This window comes from Folsomia candida, unplaced genomic scaffold (assembly GCF_002217175.1).
Source record: "Folsomia candida strain VU population unplaced genomic scaffold, ASM221717v1 Fcan01_Sc003, whole genome shotgun sequence".
NCBI classification, from domain to species: Eukaryota; Metazoa; Arthropoda; class Collembola; order Entomobryomorpha; family Isotomidae; genus Folsomia; species Folsomia candida.
The window spans coordinates 8505303-8522265 of NW_019091195.1; the positions used below are offsets into that span (position 1 = coordinate 8505303).

Below are 16963 nucleotides of genomic sequence, written 5' to 3' on the forward strand. Positions count from 1 at the left end.
AAGAGGAGTGAGTATAATAAACTTGCCAAATTTCTAGATACGACTCCAGCATGCATTTCTCTCACAGACGATGGATGAACTTTCTCTGGGTGCTCTATGGTGGATATGGATTGGTTTTGAGGGGCTACAATCGTCTCAATCTAGTGACCATTCACAAGGCAGTCGTGCAAGGAAAGATCATCATCATCATCAAAGGTTGCTGGTCATTGGTCACCTCTTCTGTTTTATTGGCTCCGATATATTTATACTCGTTTATGTATATATTACTTTTGTTAGTCAATTCTGTTCGCACTATTTAGTTAACTAATGGGTAAAAGCTCTCGGGAAGTCGATGATATTTTTCGCGTTATTCTATTATTACTGTGGTATAATTATTTTGAAGTATTAATCAGATCTTGTGCATCCACTTGTTTCATAATTTTTAACGAATGGTTGTTTCGGTGGGCTAAACTTGTTCCAAAATAAGGATTGTGGTTGATCTTTTGCAGCAGCCGTGATGACCAAGAAGTTGAAGTTGAAGCGTAATTGGGCGGAATCACTTTTGTAACAGGCCTTTTGTAACGTGGTTGGTTGTGGTGGTAGCGTATATTATATTATTAAAGTAAGGGTGGTGATTTTTGCAGATTTTCACACGTACGGTTCATTCAAAAACTATTAATAGCGACTCAACTATAGATATAGGAAAATCAAATTAAAACTGCACTACGCGTCCTTGGTGGTGGAAAAGTCATTCCATTTTGTAGATTTTTTTACACGAGTCGGGAACACCTCAGTTTTTGGAAAGTGTCGAAGGGGTTAATGGTGACTGTAAAATTAGTAAGTGTTCTATAACAAGTTGTTGATGGGATGAAGGAGTGGCAGTTCTGATGGGTCGTCGCTTATCCATGATGCACTGACAACGATCTTGCGGCGATGGTGGTTGGAGAAGTGAAAACTGCGACGGTGATGTCCTTAGCAGCAGCAGCTCGTGAAACTAGTCCCTCGTCCGTGGACAGAAAATTCTATGACAAAATGGTTTGAAAGCAGGATAGATATAAATGCAAACCAAAGTGGTGGTGGGTGCATGTTAGAGCATAACAGCTTTTTGGGTCCAATTACTAAATGCAACTTCACTCTACGAAGGCAAGCAACCGTTACTAAGAAAAAGTTGGACCAAGCAATCAAAATGTCGTGTCTACTAAAAAAGTGTCATTCAATACCTCCATGTGGAGAAAAGGTAAACCAACCAACCAAGCAACTTGACTCTGTGATAAATGCACGTCTCGTCTTTGCCATTTCATTAAACGACCACACTAATAAAACCACTCACTATGTTCCGTCTCATGAATGTGATTCAGTGCAAGACGCGATATTCTGGAGTTTGTTAGTCGCTGGGGGTAATCTACTTGTGCCATTTTACGACATGCTCCTGTGAACGTCATTTCCCTGATTAAATGTCCCTCAATTCCCAATATTTTAATTCCATGGCACGGTAGAGATTCGTCATGCAACTGGCCTTCACTTGGTGGTTGGCTCAGGTGTGAAAGGACAAAGAACAACAAACAACTCTCATTCCCCGCTGTCTTCGAGACTGACATTCGCCTCAACCAACAAAGTAATTCAATATGATTATGGATGTTATGGGCACGTCTTCTGAGAAGATACTCAATTATGGAACCGAACTCATATTGTGCTCACATAAACAGACACAGCGTAATGGAGTACTTTTTAACCAGCTAAACCCAGATTCCGATTGAGCAAGGGAATAACTCCCAAACGTGCCATTGACCATTGTTTACTGAATTTCAAAGGGTAAAATACAGCAGACAAATAAGACAGGGGATTTACTGCTGCATGGGAAGAAAGTCGAGCAGAGATGATGATTTTTTGAGTCGTTTCCACAAACCTTGTAGTAACTGGTAACATATTACTGCTGCTGGTTCTACAACAAATCTGGAATTCCCAGTCTACTCATTAAAATTCCCATGAGCACTCCACCATCAAAAAGCAAAAAGATGTATATACACCACCAACAATTACTGGAATAGCCCTCATCACGGACTAGAATCTCACCACAGCAAACTTATGTACTTTCACTGAAACACTTTTCAGAGCTTTGAAGTTGCTAAATTACCTCGTCTCCTAATTAAGCAGACGAGAGTTTAGAAATAAAAATTCAGAGTGACCACTCAAGTAATAATTATTATTGGGTTGCAGTGAGCCTACGTATATGCACCTAAGTATGGCCTTCTTTTTCACCGTAAATCACAATAATTAGGAACCTCACCCACTCGGGATTAGTCTCCGCTTCTGGACGTCTCTCAATTTGGAGCTGATCACCCAGTCAGACACCACACGGGGAGGAGCAGGAAGCAGCGAAAACAATGGGCATCGAGGCGTGACGAGACACGAAGCAACAGGACTCGACTGTTCTTTTCCATTGGCAAAAATTTATTGTCAATGTGGTGAACGGGATCGGAGGGAAATGAGAAAATCTATCTGTCACACTCCGACCGTGTACACTTATGTACAAGTCCATATACGTATTTATAAGCCTATACGTGCACATATGTATGTACGTCTCAGCCTTCCACGGTCATACGTATGTACATGGAGGCAGGCCGTAGTGCTGGGAGATTTCCCAGCCATCCGCTCACTAACTTTCACTTATCTTCATGCTCTCTTCTTCAGCAGTCCCTCCTCATCTGCCCAGCGACACTTCCCCTTCCCCCTCATCCAACAAGAGTAAGCAGTAGAAAAACACGGACCAACTGCTTTCCAGTATTATTATATCATTACTACCGTTCTCCACTTTCCCACACAATGGATATAACTTTCTCCCACATTTTCGTCCCCGCATGTCGCGTTGCATTATCGGGGGCGCAGACAATACATACGCCAACGACTCTCTCTCTCTCTCTCCTGATCGTGATTCTAGGCTAATCCTCCATGAACACTTCCGACTCGGGCGATGAATTAATCGGAGGTAAAGTGGATTACAAAGTGAATGTGTGTGTATGTATGTATATGTATGAGGCAAATGAATAAAACGACGATGCACGCTAACCACATTACACTGTGGAATATTGCAAAATCACAGAGCAATTAGAAGGTTGTAATCGCAATTGTCTCTTCCTCCCAATCTACTATATTACATTTACAGGCAACACTGCAGAAATATTGACACATCCCTTCTGTTTAACTCGTGTTTATTTTATGCTGCGAAATGTGTAAGCATAAGGGAGTAGCAAACTTTGAAAAACTCGACGTAATAAAACACCTGGTTGTAACCGAAATCAACGGCTATTACCAGGAAGGATATATCCGTAGAAAACCTGGAGATTACGTACGTAATTCCGAGGTCAGCGAGTTGGTAATGCCCTCCATTTAAACAGAAGTATCTATAACACCGTCTCCCAGAAGATATGATCTTTCCCTATTTTTTAAGCATGAGACAAATCTCTATATTCAGGTTGATGGTGTACGAGCAGTACTCGAAGTGATGTCCAAAACGAGATAACGAAGAACAGAGATCTTTTGACATCCGAGTCGAACATAAAAACAAATGACCTCCATGAAAACCCTGTCGATACATTCGTGCCGATCATCACCATAGTTCAGAGTTCTTTCCAATGTTCTCTATCCACGCAAATCTTGTCCTGTTGTAGAGCAGTAGTAGCGAAATACCAAGAAATATGTATAGTGCACTTACAATGGAGGTCTCCCAACGTATGCTCACAGATTTGGACCAAACTAGTGTCAATCGATCACAAATATAATTAGTATGAAATTTGCAAATGGAACTATCTGCCAATACGCAGGTTTGGCGGAGATATTTGCATTCAAAGCAGAAAAATGCGCAGGGAATTTGGAAAATGAAAAATTTGCCAGCCTTTTGGTGCGTTTTCTCCTCTTTTTATGCAAATATATCCGCCAAACCTGCGCATTGGCAGATAGTTCCATTTGCAAATTTCATACTAATTATATTTGTGATCGATTGACACTAGTTTGGTCCAAATCTGTGAGCATACGTTGGGAGACCTCCATTGTTAGAAATAAAGTCAGAAGAAATCAATAGAAATGGTTAGAACATCACATATAGATCTTGCCTCGTGAGATGAAATGAATATTGGGCATTGTCCAATCTGACAAAGTGTACTGGTTCATATGTGCGTACATATGTTGTATATGTACATGTGTACATGTAGCCGTAAGGATGCCGGTTGTTTGATTTGAAGTCTATAGTTTTTCGATGATGAATATGGGTCCTGTGCCTATAGCTATGAAAAGTATGATACATTTTGATCTAACAACTTCTCGAATCTATTGATTTATCCAAAACCTTTCATCTACCTCCTTACATAGGATCATAACAAGGCTATCATCATACATAGTTATCTAGCCATCATATTTACGTACATATACGAGCCGTAAATTTATTGCAAAAATCGAAATGCAATAAAATTCACGCTTTCAATTTATGTATCACCAATGGTATGTTATGTACAATATTATGTATGACCAATGTATAACGAAGTCAACATACTCCTGGATAAAACCGCCTTTAAACTATAGCTCAATACATTACATTACATACACGCTTGACTTTAAGTTGGAAATACTAAAGCTGCAAGAATGAGATGAAAGCGGATGAACCACTTCGTATCTGATATTGGAAATTTCAATTAAATTAAATTAGATATTGGAGATGAGATGGAATGAGATTACGTCAGCAAAACCCAACAAACTTTCCATATTCCTCTAGTATTTGCTTAGTATTTCGGATAATAAACGAGCAAATACGTAACAAAGATATTCATAACAAACTACTCAGAAGTCAGTTTCAAAACCATATCATACATATATGACTATCTAGCTATAACATATCTCTACTAAAGTTTGAATTTGAAAGTACTTTCGTCCTGTCAATTAAATTTATTTTGCACACGAATCCTTGATAAGTGCAAGTTCCAAAATTGAAATTCAGTCATGGGAAGTTGCATCAAAGTAACAAAAGCTGCTTTGGCTTGGAACAACAATGTAACAAAGGAGGAGTACGTACGCAGAACGCTCGATGAACAAAAAATTATTGATGAGCTTAAAAGCATTTTGTAGTAAATTTTAAATTATTTTCCGTGGCTAATTCAATTCATCCCATTATTCTTGACGCCTGGCCGATTTTCTCTCCTTCACTTCACTGGATGAGATTATGGGAATCGAATTTTCACTGCAGTACTTTCACTAACCTCCGACGCTTTTCACCACCACAATTTCACACTCGCTACTAATTGAACTATTGTGGAGACGAAAAATTAGAAAATATTTTATCTTGGCCATTGCCTCTTGTAAACTACAATAGAAATCACCACAAGATATATACATAATCAGAAAAGAGGATTATTCTGTTAGAATAAGGAAATTCTACTATTTTATAATTATGAAAATCCTGTTGCATCTTTGACGAAGCTTCATATTCCTCAAATATTAACAGTTTAGTAATGTTCGGAAAAGTTAGAGAAATTATCAATTGTTGCTGACCTTACTTGAATTTTTTCTTCAACAAGAAGGGCTTGGTCAGACTCGAGATGAGATTTCATCCTTTTTTATTATTCCACGTATGTCCTTTCCCTCAGGCGAGTCAAGTGCCCAAGCCTAAAGCTCTCAATCAAGTCGGCCCTTCATGTCACGAGAAAGTAGGGCTGCTGGCTGACAGCACTCTTTCCTTGCAGTGCAATTGAATACTGTGTGAATCACTCAGCACACTTGCTCACCAGAAGGATGGACTTTCTTCACGGAAAAAGTAATACGTTCCAATAAGTAATGATGGGACTCTTAAGAGGGCAACTGGACAAACAAGAAAATTGTGTTTGCAAAGCATTTGGCTACAAAAACTACTGAGCACTCTTCCGTGACTAACTGAAAGTCTTGGTTATTAAGCTGCAGCTCGAGCTTGATATTTTGAAGTATAAACATGCTCATTGATTTTTATTGCTGAAAAAGTGCTACATGTCCAATTGATTTGCTAATTAAGAATAATCGGTGTACCGGAAACTTTTTATTGTAAATTAGTTTTTAAGCAACTTCCGCTGTTATTTGGTTTGACGCACCTGTGCTCAAGTTAAACGGATTTGTATACCTTGCTCCTGGATCTGGAGTGGTCGTCTTTTGAAGGTCTGCGAGAATGCACAGGTACAGGTCTGACCTCCTGCTTCCGAATCATTCTTGCTGCCGCAAAGGCCATTTTGGTCAAGGGTTTTGTATCAGTGCACTCTCTGTCTTACAAAATTGGTTGTCCGTCTCCTACAGTGGAAATTCTCCATTTTCAGTCTATAAATTTGATTTTGTAGCCTGAATGGTATCATATGTAGCTTAAAAATAGAAAAGTAAATGAAATACAAATGTCGTCATTGCAGATTTGGCTCTTTGGGTTTCACGTAATTTCAAACTGATTCAATCAGAACTTCAATTTTCAATGCATCTTGCAAAATTGCATAAAAACTTCAAGGGAAAGAAGTGCCCCCACATTTTTCAAAATCCTTTCCAATCATTTAAGTAAATTGAAAATGAAAGTGTAATCAATTATACTTGAGACTTTTATATAATTTATAAAAGGAAAGAACATAAAAGAAGTCACAACTCTACTGTAGGCAATCAGAAAAAGGAATATTTTCCATCTCAATTTTGGCAACTGCCTACAAAAACAGGTAGCTTACATACGAATGTATATATGATAAGATCGCGATGGTTGTGTTTCTAGGTTTATTATTTTAGTTTCCAATCTCGCCTTTATATTCTCGATAAAGAAGTTGTAAACGTCTCCTAAAATTGGATAATAACAAGATTTAAGAGCAGAAGTAAGCAACTGCTTAACTCCATTCGGTTTCTCATTTCACTCTTGCTCAACATTACTTGTATTTGATACTCGTAAGTCATACTTAACCGGACGGACTGGTGTACAGCGTAGTGTAAAGTTTCAAAAGAAGAAAGTTCCTAGTTCTCGATGATGAAGAGGGAGTCCAATTTATTTATTTGCATTTAAATGAGCAAGATTCTGCTCTCAAGGTCCATCCCGTAAACAGTGAGTGAATGTTAAATTTTGCTATTCAAACCTTCTTAACGGGAAGTATACGAAATTCTGTCTCAATAAATTTCCAAGGCGAGTTCAAGGAGGTAAATAGAGAATGCAAATTTTTCTCCTTTGGGCTTCAGCTACAGATACTTTCTACTTTGTTTGTAACTATCTGTAAGTTGTAGATACATTAGACACATGGATCTGACGAGAGAAGGTTACACACAACTTTTCCAGCCTTGGTCGTCCTCAGTTTGGAAGTAGGGCTTCCACTTGAGCATGGTTATACTTATTGCAGTCCCCAAAATGTCTATGAATATTTCAAACCAGAGAAACTTGTTCTACTTTATAAGACAATGAATCGGATTGATTCATGTGTACATCACCCCTCAAGGGCGTCTTTCTCCGCTCCTTCAGTGGGGCCAGTTTTTTGCTTACTGCAAAGTAAAGTGGACGACTTTATTGCCAACTCTTCATTAATTTTTCAGCATAGGAGGTAAATACGGGAAACTTGGATCGGACACTAAATTGACATCAGAACCTTATAATTCAGAACTAATCTTCATTTAAGAACTTCTTATTGCCACGATTCCAGGGTGAACCTTTCTAAATTTATTCATTCGTGTATATATTAGCATTTATAACATTGAAGTTGTTGAACATGTGGGCTCTAAGTATTTAAACAAATCGCTTCAAGACCATCAACATTTGCTCTACATATTTACAAGGGCATCACGGAATCCAGCAAGTTCTTATGCTTATAATAACCTAAAATTGAATTAGGGAATATCCAAGTGAGCAAATTGCTAATCATTGTAAGAAAGTTACGCTGTGTACCTCCAAATAGGCATTAATAAAGTACTTGATATAATTACTGAGACGGAGAGGGAGCATCTGCAATTGTTTTAATAAGCGAGTAGTTCTTACAGAGAAGTTGCACAACTTTTTACCGAAACGGAATATTCCAGATATGTATCTGCTTTTACTTGGTCCTCGGGAAGCAAGTTTCCGTTATCCATCTTTGGGGAAAAAGTTTTTGCAGCTGTCACTAACCATTTGACAAAGTTGACACAAGAACTGACAATTTTTTTCTGCCAAGCCCAGCCAAGCCGCCTGTCCCCAATCAAGATTGATCTAGATCCTCATATCATCCACCTTGGCTGGATATCATGTTCGCTTGCGAGAGAGCGAAATATATACGTAGCTGGCTGGCCTGCCTGTAATGGTGCTGGTGAAAGTGTGAAGCCTCTAAGCCATTAGTCTCTCTATATGCTTATCCTGGTCTTACCTCGACGTGTGTGTTTGTGTGTGATGATGATGATGTGGCCCTCGTACGAGAAGGAGGGCGATGAAGACGGAGTAAAAGCATAAAAGCAAAATCTTTGCCTCGCTGTCAGTGTTCTCCGCCACTGCTGTACCTTCCGCCATAATCTAACTTATTGCCTGGAGAAAGTTCTTCTTACGGGTAAAGATGACATGATTTAGTACTTTCGCTGGTTTTCTCCGAATAAGATGGATGAAAAAGAGACAAGAGGAGATAACCAAGAAGAATTCGAATGGCCGAGGTGATTCGGTGAAGCTCTCCTGTTTCTGATTTTTGTATGTTGACATTTCTCAGTATGTATGTAATGCAACCCTCCAAGGGAGAAGTGGCAAATGGGTGCTTGTAGAAGAGTGACACCGATAAATGTATATTTACCGTCCTGACACTCCCATTATTTTGGCACTGGAGCAAACCAACACGACCACCTCCCTAAACAGTGTGGATAATTTCCAATCCTCTTATTTATTGACATTGCCGTCATACCACTTCATGTATCAAAGAATCAATTGGACTGTTTATCTTTGAAGTGAAATGACAGTTAAAGTGACTCCACAGATTTGTTATATAAAATGAAAGAAAACTATTCGAGATTGCATCGGGAGTTTGAAAGCCTTTTTTGATTTTATTGCAGACTTTTAAATTGAATGTTATTTTAGAGTCGAACAGGGGAGCAAAAACTATTGTCGGCTTTTTCTTTTCTACTTTTTGGAATGGAAAATTCGTTTTTTTTTGCAATCCTGGACTACATATGTTTGTTGTCTGGTTCTTACAGCAGCAGAGGTATAAATTATAGACCAGTTTTATGTGTTGCTGAGCATGAACATTGAACATTGATGAAAGTGAAGCAATAATAATATGAAATGTGTTCAATTTTGATGTGCTGAAAATGTAGACACACAAAAGAGGGAAAACCTCGATAAAACTATGAAAAGATAACCTCGGACGGAACCTTACATCAAAATTGTAATGATGATCATGACAGGGTTGGCACGACGGGAAATTGAAAATTGGATGAATTGGATGGTCGAGCCACAGACCAGAAATAAGGGTGAGATGATGTGGGCTCTCCCTTTCTCTGCTGCCGTTATTACATATTTGAGGAGGAATCTTAGGATCCCAGGAAACCAACTGGCGAACTAACCAGCCATGGAACGAAACCAAAACTCAGAGTTGAGTGCTGCTACATACCATTGCTGCCGTTCATCCAAACTTTTGCTTTCTCTCTCCTCTGGAATGGAACACTGGTCGTAGGAAAAGTACAAAGGCGAATGTTGTAACAATGCTTGTGTACATCAAACTAAACTGAACTAAATGCAGAGCCAAGACTACTGACTCGTCCAAGTCGATTTCGTCCTCGTCTCAGGATGAAAGCTTGGCCCAATCTTTCCACTTTACTTGTTTAGCTCCTCTCCAACCTCTGTACATGCATGGCAAGAAGTATGGAAGGCAATGTGTGCTGCTCCAGAAAACTGGGAAGAAAGCGATGGCTATTATCCCGACTTGTTTATCGAATTGAAAGTTGCAACTGCTGAGCGGAGCCGTAAAGTGTGGGTTGCATATACAACAGAAAGGCATATCTCCTCTCCCGTTGATTGTATGTTTTATCCCCAAAGGCATTTAGTTGTTTATTGGACATCAAAGAATGCTCGGTTTCTCATCGTGGCAGCGTAAATCTTGGCTTTCCACATCCACTAACCACCCAATCCGCTCAATGCTTCCTTCCTTCATTAGACTAAAATCCAAATCTTTTGCCCTGACCTAGCTGCCGGCTCTCTGCTTGCTGCTCGGATGCACACAACCCATTTTCCCTCCAGTCTTTTGGCTACAAAGTGAAAAGTACCAAAGTTGGAGATGGGATTAGAAAAGAATATTTCACAGACACTGCTGACACTGACAAAATGAGCAATAATGGTAATGTGGAAAATGAGATGCGACAGGGGAAGAGGACCCGAGACGAGAGAAACGCAACCATTTCCTGGGGAAACGATGTAACCTCTTGGGCATGTTAATCCTCTCCTACACTTTCACCACATTCCACCAAACGACATGTTGTGCAGTACGTTCTGACTTCCTACGCCTTCCACCACCACGCAGTCCTACATGTGTACCATCACTTTCCCTCTCTCTCTCCATCCTCGGCACCACCACTCACTACTAGAGCTCCACTACTTCTGTAGTACGATTGCCAATAAATGTTTTCGAGTAACAGCAATGCAAATCTCGCTAGGATCCAGTTACACAAAGTTGCAAACATTATTGGACTAGACTTTTTCATTCGATGCTTTGTCACTGCTTTTGACGCCTCCTCTCCTCATGTTTACACAATTCTTCAGTAGAGTTTAATCCTTCCAGTGGTTTTCGCTATTATGGATCCGTTTTACTGTCGGGTTGTAAATGAATATCATGAATATATTGACTGCAGGGAGTTTCCGGATGAGAGCGTGCATGCATAGTATCTATTAATTTGGAATATCTAGTAGTGCGAATAGGAAAAAGATTAGATACGGGTAGCCTTGTCGAAAGTAATTTATTAGAAATAAGCAATTTGATCCTTATCATTGGCAACTAATGTTTTAAAATGAGACAGTCTTTGATAAAATTTAAAACGTATTATTTTTCCAATTTAGTTGAAAGTTACTCTATTTCATAATTAGATGGATCAAAGAATATTTGCGTGGCAATTGTACGTAAATACTGTGTGGATTTTGGAATGCATATGTGGCTACAGTAGCGGTGAAACTGAACTGTGATTTAAATTCATGGCCATCTTTTGTCAAAGGCTTAGTAAGAAGAAAGTCGCTCTTATCATCGCGTATACATAAGCTCGGCTTATTCGTCAATTCTAGGAATCACAGAACAGTGTAATTTATTTGGTTTCAGCAGAAATTGGGGGTCCAAATTCGATTTCAAATACGTGCCCACTCTGAAGGCAATTTGTCTTTGTTGAAAAGATAACTCTAGGAAATTTAGGAAATCTTGATATTTACGAAAAACAGAAAGAGTCGCAATCGGAATAGACGAGAACAAAGCTGGAAAACTGAAAGCACGAAACTGAATTTGTAAATTCTTCAAGCTTTTGTTTGACAAGTTTCACGGTTGACAAGATTGGATTTTGCTTTCGCTGAGCTTGAGTTGGGCCAGAAATTCTAGGCTTTGCTGAAACTCCACGTTGCGATACGAATGATACGACTCTTATTCACTCTGCAGAACTGGATTTCCCCACTTGAACCTATTGACGGACCTTAAATATGTACGCTGCTAAGTATTTACTGCTACGTGATATCATCGTACCAAGGAAAGTGCGACATCTTGTTGTGTGACCTGGTAAAATCAGGACACCACTGCAATCGCATTTTGTAGCGAATCGGTAGTGATACGATGGTGGAGTTGGCAATTTGGTCATTGCCAGAAAATTGCAAATTTTTGTATGATTTATTATCGGGGCTGATTCAGCCGGAAATAATATCGTGTCAAATATATCCTGCAGCGAACCAGCTCTCTTGGAGCATTTTCTTTTTTTCGATGTTATCAGTAAGAACAGTATAATAAAATCAGGCCACTAGCCAAACCAAAACCATGTCGTTCATTTCATAGCTTTTTATCTTTACTTTCATACAATGGGCAATAGTTGCGATAAATAACTAAACCCAAAGAGCCAAACTGCGACAAACCACTCCTGCTCATTATTCTTTTTAATGGCAAAATACACAAAGAACATGATATTCGTAACACTACGAATCAGACTGAATTCGTATTTGGAAATGTTTTTGAATTGTAATAGTTTTAGTGTACAGACTACTTGATTATGCAATCTGGAAATTAACATAATCATATTGAAATTTTCTGGTCTAGATTTTGCTAAAAATAAATATTGAATATGGGCAACAACTAGCTTTTGTCTTACCTTAAATTAGAAAATTCGGAATTGTTTTGGCAAAGTATTGCTTGTGTTACGCTACATATCTTTCGAGAATATGTATATTCGACTACCTGTATTATGTCACCATTAAGTTCTCCTCTAATATAATGTTTTTATGTAAATCTCAATTTCACCTTAAAGCAATTAAAGTTGATTTGAAGTTGTTTAACTCATATCCAAGAAAATCCTCGTCCAACACAAATGTTGCCTTTGTGGTATTGTCCTTAAGAAATGCAGCTTTGCAAAACTTCAGTTGCAATGGTTTTTCGGCTACTGGACAAAATGGTCGAAAGAGTCACTTGCAATGCTCAACCGAATGGCGGAATTGTGCATTCCCGAAATTGTCACACATTATAGGAAAAAGTAAACTAGTTGGTCAGCGAAGTAGTAGTCAGCAACTTGTAATATACATAAATTGAAGTTTGGAGAGTGGGGGAAAAGACATAAACACGAATGGAGATGGGCAGAAGAGAGCATTTATTTATGGGCTCTTCTTTTCCTCCGAAATATTCTTTGGGGGAACAGAGTAATGTCGTTGTCAGGTTTGATATGGGGAGCACAGTAATAATTCTTACAGGGCTACAACACTTCACTTTCACAAGCTTAATAAACCAGAGACATTCTGACAGTGCGGATATACTTCACCCGGTCTCAAGGATAACAACGCATTGACAAAAATGCACAGTTCAACAACAATCGTGCCGGCCGATGCAGAAAAGATTTCTCGCTGTGCTATCACCACCCACCTGTCCTGCTTGCACAGAGAAAGGAAGAAATGTGCTTTTGTCACGAATAGTTGGTCTCTTTAGAAGAATGTCACGTGGTGATGGACTGACTCCTGATCTGCTTCATTCATTCCAGAGTATCCATTTTTTAAACAGTTGTAGTATCATTTATCTCTTTCCTTCTTGAAATGCATGTCTACAATGTCTGGGAATTTATCAACAAGAATTCGTGAGACTATGCAATTCAGTATCTTTTCGTAGTTGCCAAACTTGGTAGCCAATATAGTCCGTGATTACTTATTTTGTGAGGACCACTTGTTTCAGACTCAATTGTGTATGTCCTTTTTGCTTGGATTTGCCTTTATCGGACTAGTTTATTTGCGATGGACGAACCAAAAAAGAGCTTGATAAGAATCAGATGATGCCTCGTTTTTATTGCCTCATTTTGGCCATATCAGAGTCTTCCTTCTTGCCTTTCACTCAAGGCGAATATATTACTCAGCCGTTCCACCCGGCCAGAGTTAAATGGATATTCCCAGAGGCAAGTTTATTGATCTTGCGAGATTACGAGCATTATCGTTCGGAAATTCACAATTTGTTGGCTTGAGCGAGGTGTGGTAAAATAGGTTTAACGGGGTTTCAGAATTCTTTAGCCCATCAACTTGTCTGTCATAAACAGAGGGAGAGAGTTACAGTGGAGTCACAGAACAAGGTTCACATTGCCTTGAAACAATCATTGTGAGTGAAAGGTGCACAGTAAGAGACACAGGGAGAAAGTTGACACAGGGTCCTAGTTGGCACATGCACAGGTTTGAGAATGGGCCGGAGAAAGGAGGGAGAAAACGGCAGAAATATGTAATAATAACAACAAATGTGAGCAGATGGGGAAAGCCAGTCGAGTTGAGAAACTGGGAGAAATTAGAGGAGCGAGCGATGGTGATGTGTGTTGGCTTAAGAACCTTGTGTCATGAAGTAGCCGAGAAGGAACGGGATTTATACTTCTTGGTCTCTGACAGAGAATGAGTGAGCGGGTGTACAAACAAACAGACGGGGCAACAGATTAAGATTACTCGTTCTGGAAGACGCCGTAGTGGGAAAACATTCCAAAAAGGTGTCGTAATCACCAGCAGCAGCAGCCTCGTCACTTTTCTTCCTTCTATTTCATTTCTCTCGCCTTTGTTGCAACTCGAGACCGATTATGAAAATCCCGTGTGTTGGTAAGTGAGCCACTAACCAACCCGGACAGCGAGGACGAGAGGAGAGAGCGCGGAGGCAGACATCTCGAGTCGACAGGGCCTTGTGGTGTGCGTCGAACTAGTAAAAGCCTCGGAACTAATGGCGTAATCTGCAGTGCCTGGGCTGACTAAAACTGAGAATCTCACTCCTCTGCCACTGTAGCGGAACCCCTGTTACTGTTCCTTCCTTGCTCGGGGACGCAGTCTGGGCCTGTGTGAATTCGGGAGCCGAAGCATTGAGCACAGTCCGTAGGTACTGGTGCTCCTGGTGGACACTACACCTTCGCAGCAGCCTTATTCGTAGAAACAAGCAGCCTTAACCTTCCGCTTTCACCTTTAATGTTCCCTCCTCGTCTATCCAGTCACTGGCTCGACACACTTGACTTTCACTGGCGAAGGACTTTCCCAACCTCCTGCGTGTCATCTCGATCCCACTGTCACCACAAACAACGGGCTTGGATCGAATATTATCATTATTAAAACACTGTCATTTCCTCCTCACTCGTCCGATTACAACAAACCCATCAAAGTTTTATCTGCAACCTCGACTCTGATGCTGTTTCGAAACGTTCCGCTTACCGGAACTCGTGCAGATCAAGGACGACCAAGTGGAGATTGTTTATGCATTCACCACGTTATAAAATCCCAAAGTTATGATGATGACTCTGCAGTCGTTGTCCATAAGTGTGCACTCAATGCATGTAAAACAAGCTTTTATATGCAAGGAGCACTTTGGACGGAGACTCGTCCGTGCTTTCCTTCCCATGAGTGACAGTTGTTGCATGACGATGAAATACCGTCGGGTGGAATATTAGCATCGCTTTCCACCAGACCAGACCAAGTTTGGTCAATGAAGAGTACATCTCTCTACTTGGCATATGTCGACTCTGATGCAGTCCTTGTTTTATTCGAATTTCATGTTTTATATTTCTCTCTCTCTGTAGTGTTTTATCTCGACGGTAGATCCAACTTTCACCCCACATTGACAATGCAAAGTTTGATTTGCGGACTTTGATTTTGCGAAAATATTGATCATGGTGTCAGCACACGAAGGGAGAGTGAGCAAATTAAGTTTACAAACTTTTTTATCGTGCCCATCCTCATTAAGCATATTGTGTAATAAAAAGTTGGGACTTGTAGCAAGATGGTGATGAACGTGATGATGTCATGTCGTAATTTTCCCGATGGGATAAAAGAGCAAGCCGAGTAGTGGTAGACTAAGGCTTATTAATGGAGCATGTGAGTGGAGGAAAAGAGAAAAAATGGTTAATCTACCTGCCATGCATCCATCCGAACATGGCAACTCTTTCGTCCGTCTTATCATTACCAAAACCCAGCATATACGTTGCTGCGGAAATTCACAGTCCCCCTTTACAGATTTCGTGTAAAACTAAAAAAAACGCCCATTGCGTGATGCACAGTCTGCGATATATAGCTACATATTTACTTATATGTACACGTTGTGATAATTGGAAGACAACTGCTAATCAATTATTGCATAAAATGTATGTGGTACATATCGACCCCTTAAAATTGTTGAACCTCGTTTTGAAAGATTTGCACTATTGTAAGCTGCAACAAATAGAATAAAACGAAAGTGCATGATACAAAATATTAAACGCGTGCGATTTATTTTGTAAGGAAACATTGAATCACAGTAAATTACTTTTCATAGCGAACTAAAATCAATTTGCTTCACTTCATGAGAACATAATTAGACAATGGGTGACTGACTTTTCAATGCATTCGGGTCTAGTGAGTGCCACATAGTAGGAAGTCATTAAGAATCTACTCCACTCAATTGCGTTATAATTATGTCTCAAACTCGTTTACTGCTCTTCAAAGAAGTCTCTGGAGAATCCAAAGACTTTAGTCAGAGAATTTTGCTGTCAGTTACACGGTCGTCCATACGCAGAAATCAGCAGAATGTTTCCCTGGTATTCACACAAGCAGCCACTCATTCATTTCGCAGAATATCTGAACGAGACTCGAGTGTCGTGGGCGTAGAATGAATTGTGAGAATCTGCTTCTTTCTTGGAAACGAAACCTTGTCAAGAGTGAGAAGAGCTTTTTGTGAATGCTCCAGTAAAAAGTGGTTGGCAAGAGGGCACAAGAGATTAGGGCCAAAGCATCGCTCTTCTTATTCTTCTTTCTCTCGACTCGTCTTGGAGGTGGACCAAGAAACAGTGCTTGCGGGATGAAGAGCATTTCTATGTTTACCCAACGATCACCAAGTCTTGCCAATCCCTCCATCGTCGGTTAATTGACAAGAACGTGAATGATGATCCGAGGGCTCCAGCCCAAAAACAGAACACAGATATCATGGACTCCAATGGGAATTGGGATGAAATGAAGTAAAGTCAACGGCTTACGTTCTGCCATTCAAAATGAAGAATGGCGAGTGGTGAATGTGTGTACTTCTGGGATTTATCTGCTTTCACCGCTAGCCAACAACCTTTCACTTGATCCTTTTCCTCCTTACCTTCGTATTATAATGAGTAATGAATTCATGATAATGCGACAAAAAATGACGGACTCTGGGGAGCCAGCCTCCCAGACCCCACGCGGTTAACGAGTTTTTCCCAGTCAGCCTCTTAAAATCTTGATCCTGCTTTTTCTAAATAACAAGACCGCAACCTCAATTGGTAACCCTCTTACTTCGTGGAATGATTTTATTGAAAACTCGCATCACGTACCGAGCCAATATAATTA

The 16963-nt window shown here is 39.9% G+C and overlaps 1 protein-coding gene across 13 annotated transcripts in view; it reads right to left on the reverse strand.

Annotated features, from left to right (window-relative positions):
* The window catches only part of LOC110847127 (neo-calmodulin), a 53600-nt gene that overhangs the window by 16149 nt on the left and 20488 nt on the right, over positions 1–16963 (reverse strand). The window contains exons 1-3 of one of the 13 annotated variants that reach the window (XM_035849345.1): positions 12426–14437; positions 12277–12362; positions 6116–6279 (exon numbers count right to left, since the gene is read on the reverse strand). The exons of 6 other annotated variants lie outside the window; for them this stretch is intronic. In XM_035849345.1, coding sequence (XP_035705238.1) covers positions 6116–6220 — 105 coding nt within the window. In that variant the 5' untranslated portion in view covers positions 6221–6279; positions 12277–12362; positions 12426–14437. Of the gene's footprint in view, positions 1–26; positions 1002–2266; positions 2622–6115; positions 6280–12276; positions 14438–16963 lie in introns of those variants that run through there. 6 more of the 13 variants (XM_035849346.1, XM_035849347.1, XM_035849348.1 and 3 more) reach the window with 6 other exon arrangements.